Source organism: Teleopsis dalmanni, chromosome 1, assembly GCF_002237135.1.
Source record: "Teleopsis dalmanni isolate 2A chromosome 1, ASM223713v2, whole genome shotgun sequence".
Taxonomy (NCBI): Eukaryota; Metazoa; Arthropoda; class Insecta; order Diptera; family Diopsidae; genus Teleopsis; species Teleopsis dalmanni.
The window spans coordinates 116,899,989-116,912,142 of NC_051846.1; the positions used below are offsets into that span (position 1 = coordinate 116,899,989).

A 12,154-nucleotide genomic window follows, 5' to 3' on the forward strand; every position below is an offset into this window, starting at 1 on the left:
CAAAAAAATTTTACCTTTTTTTACAGAATTGGTACCTTTTTAAACCAATTTTGGTACAGAAAAAAATTTTCAAGTGGCAACCGTGCTCATCAGTATTAAAACAATCGCTGAACAGCGACTGCTATGCGTAATTCGTAACAAAAAGTGATGTTTTTTATTTAATATATAATTTTAATTTTTATACTTATTTTTATATATTATATTATATTTAATATTTTGAATTTATTTTTTTTAAATGTTTTAGTAATAAATTTTTCGTAGATAAACGATACATATAATATTTAAAATAAAACATTTCTTGTAATTTAATGTTTAGTTATTTATATATTTTTGGTAGCCCAAGGTTATTAATATTTTAATTCTTGTTAATAACATGTTTTGGAAATGAAGAAATTTTACCTATGTAGAAAATACAATTATTTAAAATAAAAGATACAATTCATTCATATTTGCAAAGCATCGCATGCTAACGATAAATCATGCGTGCATTTAAACGATGTTTACGCTTCCATTTCTCAAAACAAATTAAATTTTGCATGCCGACCAAATCCGACTGTATATGCAAAAACACGAGCGTGTTTGAAGAAATATCAAAATGTTTTGATTTTCGTCATCGCATTTCTTAAAATTTCAAATGTTCCTATTACACAAACAAATTTCGCATTTCACAAAAAAGTTGGAGAAAAAATTCTCATATGTATATACGCGCATAAAAGGATGAAAACGAAAACATCGTTTAAATGCATGTATGATTTTATTTTTTAGTATATTTGTTGTTTTATCTGGGACGTGTTTAAAAAATTGTTGAAAAATTTGATGTGTAATGGCAAGCGACAACATCGCGCGCTGATAGCGGGCGATGCTGTCTAATGGGCCCTTAACAGTTCAAATGTGCGAGTGTATAGTTAAAAAATTAAATCCATTCGCACAGTGAAGTGTGCAATTTTGTGCACCACATTCCAAACTCTAGTTTTTACCATTTAATTTGTTTTGTACTGTATTATTATTCCTTTTTTCTATGCATTTATTGGATTGTTATATTATGTATTAAAAATATTTATTATATCAGCACTCTAGAATCGAAATATCGGTTATAATAAAATATTTCAAAAATTAATTAAACAATTAATTTACGAATATGAAAATATATTAAATAAATAATAGTATGTTATGTGTCTTAAATTAAAAAAGACTCTATTCTTAGTGTCAGTTTTACAATGCACACTTAGGGACCAATTCGACATTTGCAGTTTTACCATTGAATTTTAAGTGAGATTTAAGTGGCCAACAAAGAGCACTTAATGGTTTCTTAAAAATCAGCTGACATAAGTAAAATTCAAGGAAGTTTGAATTCAAAGCCATATTGAAATTTTTTTTAGAACTTTGATAATTTTAAAAACTGTTTTAATGGTGTCGGTATAATAAATTAAATTAAATATATTTCAATAGTTTAAGAATATTCTGAATTTTATAAGGAGCTTATTTCTAGCTCTAGTTTATATATTTGTAATTTCCAGATTTTTTCCTGTTCTTTCGCTTCTTTTTGCTTTATATGCATTTCCAATGTATGTTTCTCTTCTATTTGCTGCATTCGTTTCTCGAATCTCGCTTCAAAAAAGCGAAATTTTGCTTCGCTTAGACTTTTCTTCGGTCTACTTTCTTTTTGTTTTTGCAAGAGCAGACCAATAAGAAACTTTTGCAGTGAATTTTTTAGTTTAGTTGGCGTAAAGCTTTCCCAATTGTTGTTCACTAGAAATAATATATATAAATAATATTGAAATAAAATAAACATATTGTTAGAGCGGTTAAAGTCAAATTGTTAATATTGTAGGATTCTGTAGAATTATAATAATTGATGTGTTATATGATTTATATATTATATTTTATTATATTTTAATCTATTGTAAATCACATATTGTATAATTAAATTATTATAATTAATATATTATATAATTCATATATAATATTTTATATGGTTAATATATGGTTAATTAATTTATCTAACTAACCCTGTATAAGATGTAATCAAACCAACGGTTCTAATTCTTGTTTTTATTGCCTTTTGTTTTTTGCGCTCGAGATGAGCAATTTTTTTTGTTATATTTTTTGGCTGCAAGTAAACTCCGTTGGTTTGATTCTGTCTCTTGTTTTTCGATCGCGAACGTGTCAACACACGGGTACACACAAAAAAGTGATTAAACAATCAATAACCGAAATTGTATAAATTCAATTGTATAAAGTAAATAAAATCAAATAAAGATCACAAAACCCAATTATAAAAACGCTTATAATTTACACATATAATTCATCATCACAACTGTTTTCGATTTCTTCTATCAGATATTCCGTTATCATCTCTTCACATTCTGTGTTATCTTCATGAAAGCAATCGTTATCATAAGAACTGCTGAATCGTTAAATTTGTGTTGAATGTATTGTCGATAGCAGTCTTGCATCTTCCGTGGATATCACCTGTTTTAAGGGTCCACCATCAGTTTTGTATAACTCTTGTCCTTCTGACGATGTTCGCATTTTTATATCGCGTTTCAAATTTCCAAAGTTTTTTTTTTAGTGACTGGACATTTCTCGAAATAGATGTTTACGAATTAAGTTCATTGCTTATTTTATAATAATAATTCATTGTTAGCTTGAAAAATTGGAGCCCCGTTTTCCACTCATGTTTTTGAAAATTTGACAATAGAAAAGTTTTCAGTTCGAGCCGCTGAGGTATATAAACAACTTAATATGACACTTCATAAGATTTTTTCAGTATTGCCATATTTTACATAATCAAATCCTTCCTTTAAATCTTTGCATTGTAAAAACCGTCAATACTTAAGGACTGATATATAATAAACTTAAACTATTCTTAACTTAAGTGTTCCCTATATGTGCATTGGCCCTAAGTACATTTTAAAATTCAATTCAGTTAAGAAAAAATTTGTTGACTACCTGTTCAGTAACAGGGAGTCATTTTAGTTTGTGAAGTAGATATAATTAAAGGCTATACAATTTATAAATATAAATAATAAAATTAATTTAATTAAAATCAAATTAGTTCCACTGGATTGGACGAGGTTAAATCTGCGACGTCTTGTGAGCTCAACTGTAGGGAGTATGCTAATGTTGCAGTTTTGATGTGCAGTGATTGTTTAATGATATTGTCTACTTCTAGTTTTGATTTGTCTACTTCTAGTTTTTATTCAATAGCCAACAGAATTGTCTTTGGTCTTCTTTAATTTGTAACTGCTTTTTATAATATGATGTTTTCATGTTAGTTTAGAATCAAAATGCATACCGAGATATTTTGCTGATTTAGTTACTGAAATTGGTTTGTTGTTAAGGATAATAGATATTGCACGCTACTTGATGCTAACCCAGATCCTTAATCTGTATTAACTTGGTATCCTATTTTGCGTGTGAAGTAGCTTGAGCACTTGTAACCAGAGTTCGGAATGTGGTGCACAAAATCGCACACTGCACTGTGGCAATGGAAATTATTTTTAAAATATGCACACGCACATTTGTGGTGTTAAGAAAAAAAATGCACGCACTCAAATTTGTTGTGCGATTTCAAATTTCACATCGCACAAAGCAATTATTGTGCACACAGATTCGTGCACACACATTTGTGCTGTGTGCCCCTGCGGGATAGGGGTTAGAATATTCCCGCGGTAAGGCATGCCTGTCGTAAGAGGCGACTAAAATCCAGCTAGGTGTCGGAGGGTGTGGCTTAAAAGGTCACAGAAACCCTGAGAAGCCCCTAAGCTGAGCCGAGTAGACGCCGGCTCTAACTAAGCGTCCACCATCCCGGGATGGCATCGAGGGACACGTAAGCGCACAATGTCTGCTTCCAATGTGAGAGCAATTGATGCGCCAACGAGGGAGTCGGAAATGCGCAGCGTCTGTATATCATGTTAGGGACGACTGTCGCATCACAATTCACATACGAGAGATGATAATGGAGGAAGCCTATAAGGAAAGGCATCAGGATCGATACCAGTAAGATTCTGATTACGGCATACTGGACAACAGCAAACGATTGGACATGATGACATGATAATGGAGAAAGCCTATAAGAAAAGGCATCAGGATCGATACCAGTAAGATTCTGATTATGGTATACTGGAGCAAACGATTGGATATGATGACTTGGGCTGGTGGATGATGTATTCTGTTACCAATATGGGCTAGAGTGAAATCTGGTCCAGACGGCTTTCAGGCTAATGCTTCATCTGCCTCCGTCCCGTTAAAACCTGGCAAGCCTTAAAGAACGATCTTGGATTCGTCCTGTTAAGTTGGGGTGTAGGGCAGTTAAGAATATCTTCTGCTTAGCTCCCGGTTTGGCTCTGAACACATGCGCTCATAAGGCTATGTGTCAACCCTCGCATGACCTCCCTGCATTGCAAAGATAATCATGGAACCACAATAAGGGTAACTACACAACGAAACCAAGATAACGGCTTTAAGTTGGGACCCAATTGCAAAGAAAAATGTTCACAACTACAAAAACACCAATACACTCTGGCGTTAATACTCCAGCCGTCACCGAAAGTGCAAAGGAGTCACGGATAGTCAGTCCCAGCCAAAACCACTTCATGAGGGCGCCGAGACTAACACACTCACCTGTGCTATCACAAAAGAGGCAAAATAACGAGAGAGCTCGCTCATCCCCTCCGGAGCTTAATGGGAACAGTGTTCCAAAAGTGAAAAGGGAAGCGTTCATTAAACTCGGGGACAAAATATCCGAGCTAAATGAGATGATGGGTGGAGGAAGAAGGTCCATCCACCAAGCAATGCGTGATCTTGTTGCATTGATATCATCGCTCTATAAAAGAACTGCCGAAGAGACACCAAATAAAACTATCACTGCTAAAACCAACGATAAAGGTACCCAAACAATTCAGCCGCAGCAAACACCAGTCATATCCAAACGGTTAAGAGAAGAAATCGAAAAAAGTAGGAAGACACCGCCTAAGAAGACGAAAACAAATCGACCCGTGGGGGCAAATAATACTAAGTCTAAGGAGGCAAGGAAAGCATTGGAAAGCAACTTAGATACGGTGGCCGGGACGAACGGCAACGCTGATGTACCTCAAGCACCAATTGAAGACAACAACAAAAGCTTGGGTTTTACAAACAAAAAAACGCGTGAAACCACTTCGACCGGATGTAGTGATCATTAAACCGTCTGAGAAACTTTCCTTTGCGGACATACTCCGGAAAGTAAAAGGAGCTCCAGAGCTTAAAGCAGTAGGTAATGATGTTCACTCTATCAGGAAAACACAAAAAGGGGAACTTCTGCTTGAATTCAAAAGATCAGCAGAAACAATAACAAGTGTCCACCAAGACCACATCAAAAGTATACTACCTGAGGAAATAGAGGTCAAAACGCTAACGGAGGAAGCTACCTTTGAACTACGATACCTGGACAAAATAACCACAGAAGAGGAAATAATTGATGCATGGAAAAACCAAATAGGCGAAATACATCCCTCGGCGATCAAAACAATAAGAAATGCCCCTGGAGGTACCAGAACGGCTATAATTGTAATACCAAAGAAGCAGGCCGGTAAAGCTGAGGAGGTGGGCAAACTACGAGTTGGATGGACCGTGTGCCGATTACTCCAAAAAGTTACCCCCAGGAGATGTTACAAATGCTTCGATTTTGGACATGTGGCAAGGAACTGTCAGAGCTCCAAAGACTGGTCAAAACACTGCTACAAGTGTGGTGGAGAGGACCACCTTGCTAAAGCGTGTCAAGGTGCCCCTCACTGCCTACTTTGTAGAACTGACACAAATATTGACGCTAACCATATTACGGGAGGACCTAAATGTCCCCACTACTTGACTGCCCGCCGGAGGATACTAAATAAAAAAAGATGAAAGTTTTACAGCTGAACTTAAACCACTGTGAAGCGGCACAGGATCTGTTAAAGCAGACTGTACGCGAATTAAAAATAGATCTAGCTATAATGAGCGAACATTATAGTACACTAGACAATCACTGCTGGGCTACCAGCAAGTGCAACAAGGCATCGATATGGACGTGTGATAAATTCCCACTAGAGAAGGTCTTCGACGGAGGGGAAGCATACGTAAAAAGTACAGTGAATGGAATAACGTTTTTCAGCTGTTATTTACCCCCCAGTCTATCAATCGAAGAATACAAACAAAGACTGGACAATATTGTTAGCGACGCTAAAAATATGAAGCCGATAGTGATTGCCGGTGACTTCAATGCCTGGGCCATTGAATGGGGCTCAACATTGACAAACCTCAGGGGAGAGTGCCTACTAGAAGCATTGGCCACCCTGGATGTAGTATTACTGAACTGCGGCCAAAAGGATACATTCACAAGGAACGGTAGAAGCTCTAAGATTGATTTGACATTTATCAGCGATCCACTAGCTAATTCAACTGAGTGGCAAGTGTCAGATATCTACACACATAGTGACCACCAAGCTATCATATTCGAAATACATGACCGCGCAGCAAGAACCATTCCTGCGGTAGCCACTCCAAATCCGCTATGGAAGGAGTTAACTTTGGACAAAGAAGCTTTTAAGCTCTCAATGGACGACATCCACCTAACTGGCAGTGCGAATGATAAAGCAATACAACTGATGCGCTGCATAACAAATTCATGTAACGCATCTATGGCAAAGAAAGGCCGGCGGAATGGCAGACAACATGTGTATTGGTGGACTGGCAAGGGGTCGCGAAAATTTTATAGCGCACCAAGAAGCCTATAAAACATCGAGAACTGAACTAAAAAAGGCGATATCGAATAGCAAGGCAAGATGCTTCAAGGAAATGTGTGAGGAGGTCGATAATTGTAATGTTTACGATTAGGTTTCGATCAAGACTGATTTTTATTTATTTTATTTTAACTTACAAGCTTACTCTTATACAAAGCTTATTCTATCTACATAAAAGCTTAAACTCTACAGCCCTCCTCCTAAGATTATAACTATAATAATTAAACACGATATACATAAATAAAGAAAATATAAAATATAAATGTAAAGCATAATTGAAATTCATTTTAATTCACTTTAAAATTATATAATTATAATTATGAAATATTCAACAACAAATTATTACTCCGTATAAATTAAATTATATTCATGAATTATTCCTTATAATTAATCTTAGTTTTACGTTCTCGCAGACGCGAGCAACCACTACCTACATTTACATCCTCAGTCGCATACCCTTCCGTAGTAGCGACGGCTGACTCTACATTTGGACTTGATTCTTCAGCAGCACCGTTCAACTCCTTCGTAGTTAAGTCATTTTTTATAGCACTACCACTATAAGCCATCATTTGGTCGACGTGGCGCTTAATCACCCTATTAGTTCTTGATATTGTGCAACCATATGTTCGTCGACCTAAACGCTCCTTAATTACCGCTTCCTGCCATCCTACCTTATTTGGGTCTGAAAAATCTCGGATAAAGACCGGTGTGCCTTCCGTAAAAATAATATCTCTAGAACCCCCATGGTTTTGAATGTTACTAAGTTGTTTTTCTCTCACTCTGTCTTTCACTAAAGGTGGTTTTAATAAATCGAACCGCGTTTTCATTTCTCTACCTAACATAAGTTTAGCTGGAGACTCTCTTGTTGTACAATGCTTCATAGTACGATAATCAAATAGAAATCTCTTAAGCACTATGTCTAAACTTCCTTTTTCACCAGAGCTTAAACTTGCTTCAAGAGATTTTTTAAAAGTTTTAACAAAATTTTCGGCTTGCCCATTTGTAGCTGGAAACCCTGGAGGTGTAAGAATCTGTTTGATGCCATTATCCTTTAAAAATTGTTGGAATTCCCATGCTGTAAATTGGGTTCCATTATCACTTACTATGGCATCCACTAAACCATACCTACAAAATAGCTCTTCTAATTTCTCCACCGTGAATGCCGCTGTTATCTGCTTTGTTTTAAAAATTTCTACCCATTTGGAGTATGCATCAACTACGACTAAAAAGTAAACATTCTTGACTGGCCCGGCAAAATCAATGTGAATGCGCGACCATACTGAGCTAGGCATTTCCCACGGAATTAGTGGGCTTTTCTTTGGACTAGGCTGAACCTTTTTACATGGAATACATCTATCTATAAGATTTACTATATCCTTATCTATATTAGGCCACCAAACATACGACCTAGCCAAAGCTTTTGTCTTTACAATGCCTAAATGAGATGCATGTAACTCTTTTAAAACACGGTTTTTCAAAGTATAAGGTATTACACTTCTAAAACCCCATAATATACATCCGCACTCAATCGAAAGCTCTAAATTTTTAGTTTGAAAAGGCGAAAATATTTTGTCTTTTAACAAATGTAACTTCCCAGTTTCAATAGCGGCTTTTACTTTCGCTAAACAGGGGTCGCGAGCAGTCTCTTTTGCAATTACCTTAAAATCTAAATTTAGCTCATTATTTTTGGTTATAAAATTTATATAACTATTTTCCTCTGTATCTACAGAAGGAAGCAAATCTTGAGGTATACGCGAAATATTGTCTGTAAAATTTTCTGACCCCTTGACATACTCGATGGTATAATCAAATCCAGACAATGTCAAAGCCCATCGCTGAATACGAGCTGCTGCCATTACTGGTAGTCCCTTATTTTCACCAAAAATTGACAAAAGCGGCTTATGATCAGTTTGCAAAACAAACTTATTACCAAGCAGATAGAGTCGCAGTTTAGTTACTGCAAACACTATGGCTAGTGCTTCCTTTTGAATAGCACTATAATTTCGTTCAGCTGTCGAAAGCGCTCGAGATACGAAAGCGATCGGTTTAATTGTTCCATTAGGAAAACTGTGGGACAAGATCCCGGCTATAGCGACATTTGACGCATCCGTTTGTAAAATAATAGGTTTACTGGGGTCAAAAGAAGCTAGGAATCTATCGGATGTAATTTCCTTTTTAAGATTTTCATAGGCATAATGACATGATTTTGTCCACCTGAATTTAACACCCTTTCTTAACAATGCATATAACGGCTCCATAATCTCAGCAAACTTAGGAATAAATTTTGAATAGTAATTAACTAATCCAATAAATGCACGAACTTCAGATAAATTGTTCGGTATTGGAGCATTAACGACTGCTGAAATCCTATCTTGGTTTTTTGACAAACCATTTTTATCAATATCAAAACCTAAATAGGAAATTGTTTTTTGAAAGAAAACACACTTATTAGCGTTTAAACGCAAACCCACGCTCTCTAATCTTTTCAAAACTTTTTCAATGGAGTTACTATGCTCTTCAATAGTATCTCCTGATATAAGAATATCGTCCAGGTAATTAACAACATTAGGTATACCACGCAATGCGTTTTCTATAGTTTTCTGAAAAATGGCTGCGGCAGGCTTAACACCAAATGGTAATCTGGTTATCTTAAAAATACCTAAATGTGTGCTCCATGCGCATAACCGTTGGGATTCTTCTACCAATTCAAGCTGATTGTACGCATTTGACAAATCAAGTTTGGTGAAGAACTGTCCTTTAAGGGAAGCAAATAGTTCTTCAATCCTAGGTAACGGATACCTCACATCTAGCAGGTGCTTATTGATGGTCGACTTATAGTCGCCACAAATACGTAATTCACCATTAGACTTTAACACTGGTACTAACGGCGTACCCCAATCTGAATCCTCTATTAATTTTAAAACACCCTTTTTTACCAAATCCTGAATCTGTCTTTCGATTTCTTTACGCCAAGCCAATGGCACTGGCCTGGGCTTGCAAAAAACAGGTTTTGCATCCTCTTTAAGACTAAGTTTAACCTTATGCACCTTATACGTTCCTAACCCTTCAGCAAAAACTGTAGAAAATCTACTTTTTAGAAACGCTACTCTATCATCTAACTGACTCAGTGTGCTTATTTCCATCCCAAAAAGTGACATAAAATCCCTACCAAAAACAGGGCGGCTAAGCGTATCACTAACCACAATTCGCAACTTGTGCGACTGTCCACGACACTTAATTGAAGCACTAAACTCACCCAAAATCCCCACAATATCACCACTGTATGTGACAAACTGATCGTTGCATTTCTTTAGCTTGATTCTCCCAAAATGTTTATGGAAATCGCCTTTCGAAAGTAATGAACAAGCTGCTCCAGAATCTAGTACAAATGCGAGCTTAACACCGTTCACTTCTACATCAACGACGAAAGGAGGTGGTGACTTGGGATGACACTTATCATCTACACTAAAAATTGAAAAATTATTAGTATCAGAACTATTTACTAAATTAGAAAAATTTTTGCATTCATTATTATTTACAATACTTATTGTTTTCTTTTTTAAACAAATATTGGCCAAATGGCCCACACGTCCACAATTATTGCATTTGCAATTTTTAAATTTGCAGCTACTACTTTCATGGTTTCTCCAACCACAGTGTTTACAGCTCTGCCGTTGCTTTTTACTGCCGCTGCCGCTGCTGCTGCCGCTGTTTGCATTTTTGTTATGCATGCAAGCTTTATTCGTACTCGCACTGTTTGCGCCTTTGAAATGCAAATTTCTTTTAAAAAAGGGCATTAACCTCTACATCATGGGTTTGTTGCTGTTTGAAAGCTTCATTTTTTGCTTCCGTAATTATTGCAATTTTTAATGCCCGTTCAATTGTCAAGGTCTCATCTTCTTCACACAATCTTTCGAATGTTCTACCGTCTAAAGCAGTAACGAATTTATTTAGAACAAACGAATTTAATTGTGCCCCAAATTTACAATTTCTTGCTAATTTTTTTAAAAGTGCAAACCACTCCATAATTGTTTGCCCTTTTTCACGAACAGCATCAAAAAATATTTTTCGCTCGCGAAAAATAATAATCGGCTTTGAAAAGTGACTTCCCAAAAGCGTACACAATTTATCATACGTTTGGGTTGCAGGCAGATCCGGATCACAGATGTCCCGCAGCAGTCCATAAGCCTCCATTCCAATGTTTTTTAACAGGATCGACCGCTTGATCTTGTCGTCCTGACAAGCCATTTCAACAAAATGGGAGTCTAGGATCTCCACCCAGTCGCACCAACTGTCCACTTGCGGTCTGAACTCCCGCACACCTGACATGGTCGTACTTGTGAAGCATACACTTTCATTTTGTGTCATTTTTTTCAAAAACAAAAATTTTCTTTTTTAAATAATTTTTTTGTATAATTTATTTTGCACGAGTCAAACTGCTTTTCATATAATTTTATATGATGATTTAAAAATTTTTTTTCTTTTTTTTTTTAAAAAATTTAATTAAAATTTAATTTTAATTTAAATAATTTTTAACGATAAATTAATTTTTTTTTTGAATAATTTTTTTAACAATATTTTCCTCGTCGCCAATGTAATGTTTACGATTAGGTTTCGATCAAGACTGATTTTTATTTATTTTATTTTAACTTACAAGCTTACTCTTATACAAAGCTTATTCTATCTACATAAAAGCTTAAACTCTACAATAATAACCCCTGGGGACTAGGATATAAAGTGGTTATGAAAAAATTATATAGCTACCGTCCACCAGTTACAACAGACGCAGCTAAGCTACAAGCAATAGTTGAAGGTCTCTTCCCGCAGAGAGCTGATATAACCTATACAGTACAAGATAGTGAGCCACAGAATGAAATACCTGAGGTTAGCAGGCAAGAAGTGGAAGTAGTATGCAAAGGTTTGAAACTAACCAAAGCACCTGGAGTAGATGGAATACCAAATCTGGCACTAAAGATGGCCACAGAAATCAATGTTGATTCATTCAGGGAAGTGTTCAACGCATGTATAAAGGAGAGAACATTCCCCCGGATATGGAAAATACAAAGGTTGGTGCTTATACCAAAGGGCAATAACGTACAAGATGCATCAGGCTACCGCCCGCTATGTATGATTGATACGGCCGGTAAACTTTTGGAAAAGATAATTAGCCGAAGACTAGAAGAAGCCTTGAATGGCAATGGTTTATCAGATAGACAATTTGGTTTTCGGAAGGCACGCTCCACAATAGAGGCCGTGGAAGCTGTCATAGCCATAGCAAAAGATGCCATTAAAGGAGACCGTTGGCTCGAAGGAGACAAAGAATACTGTGTCATCATTACATTAGACGTTAAAAACGCATTTAACTCAGCGGACTGGGACACTGTTCTAGCAGC

At 36.1% G+C, this 12,154-nt stretch overlaps 2 protein-coding genes across 2 annotated transcripts; both read right to left on the reverse strand.

The window, feature by feature from the left end:
- Positions 1 to 1,468: 1,468 nt before the first annotated feature.
- LOC119665671 (uncharacterized protein K02A2.6-like) lies at positions 1,469 to 10,479 on the reverse strand. The gene is made up of 4 exons (XM_038074900.1): positions 10,349 to 10,479; positions 8,470 to 10,226; positions 7,165 to 8,427; positions 1,469 to 1,749 (listed from the first exon to the last, which is right to left on the reverse strand). The coding sequence occupies exons 1-4, from the start codon at positions 10,477 to 10,479 to the stop codon at positions 1,469 to 1,471; spliced, it is 3,432 nt and encodes a 1,143-aa protein (XP_037930828.1).
- A 65-nt stretch (positions 10,480 to 10,544) lies between these two features.
- Positions 10,545 to 11,129, reverse strand: LOC119665672. Its single transcript, XM_038074901.1, has one exon. It carries the CDS (start codon positions 11,127 to 11,129, stop codon positions 10,545 to 10,547), a length of 585 nt encoding a protein of 194 aa, XP_037930829.1.
- Positions 11,130 to 12,154: the final 1,025 nt, after the last annotated feature.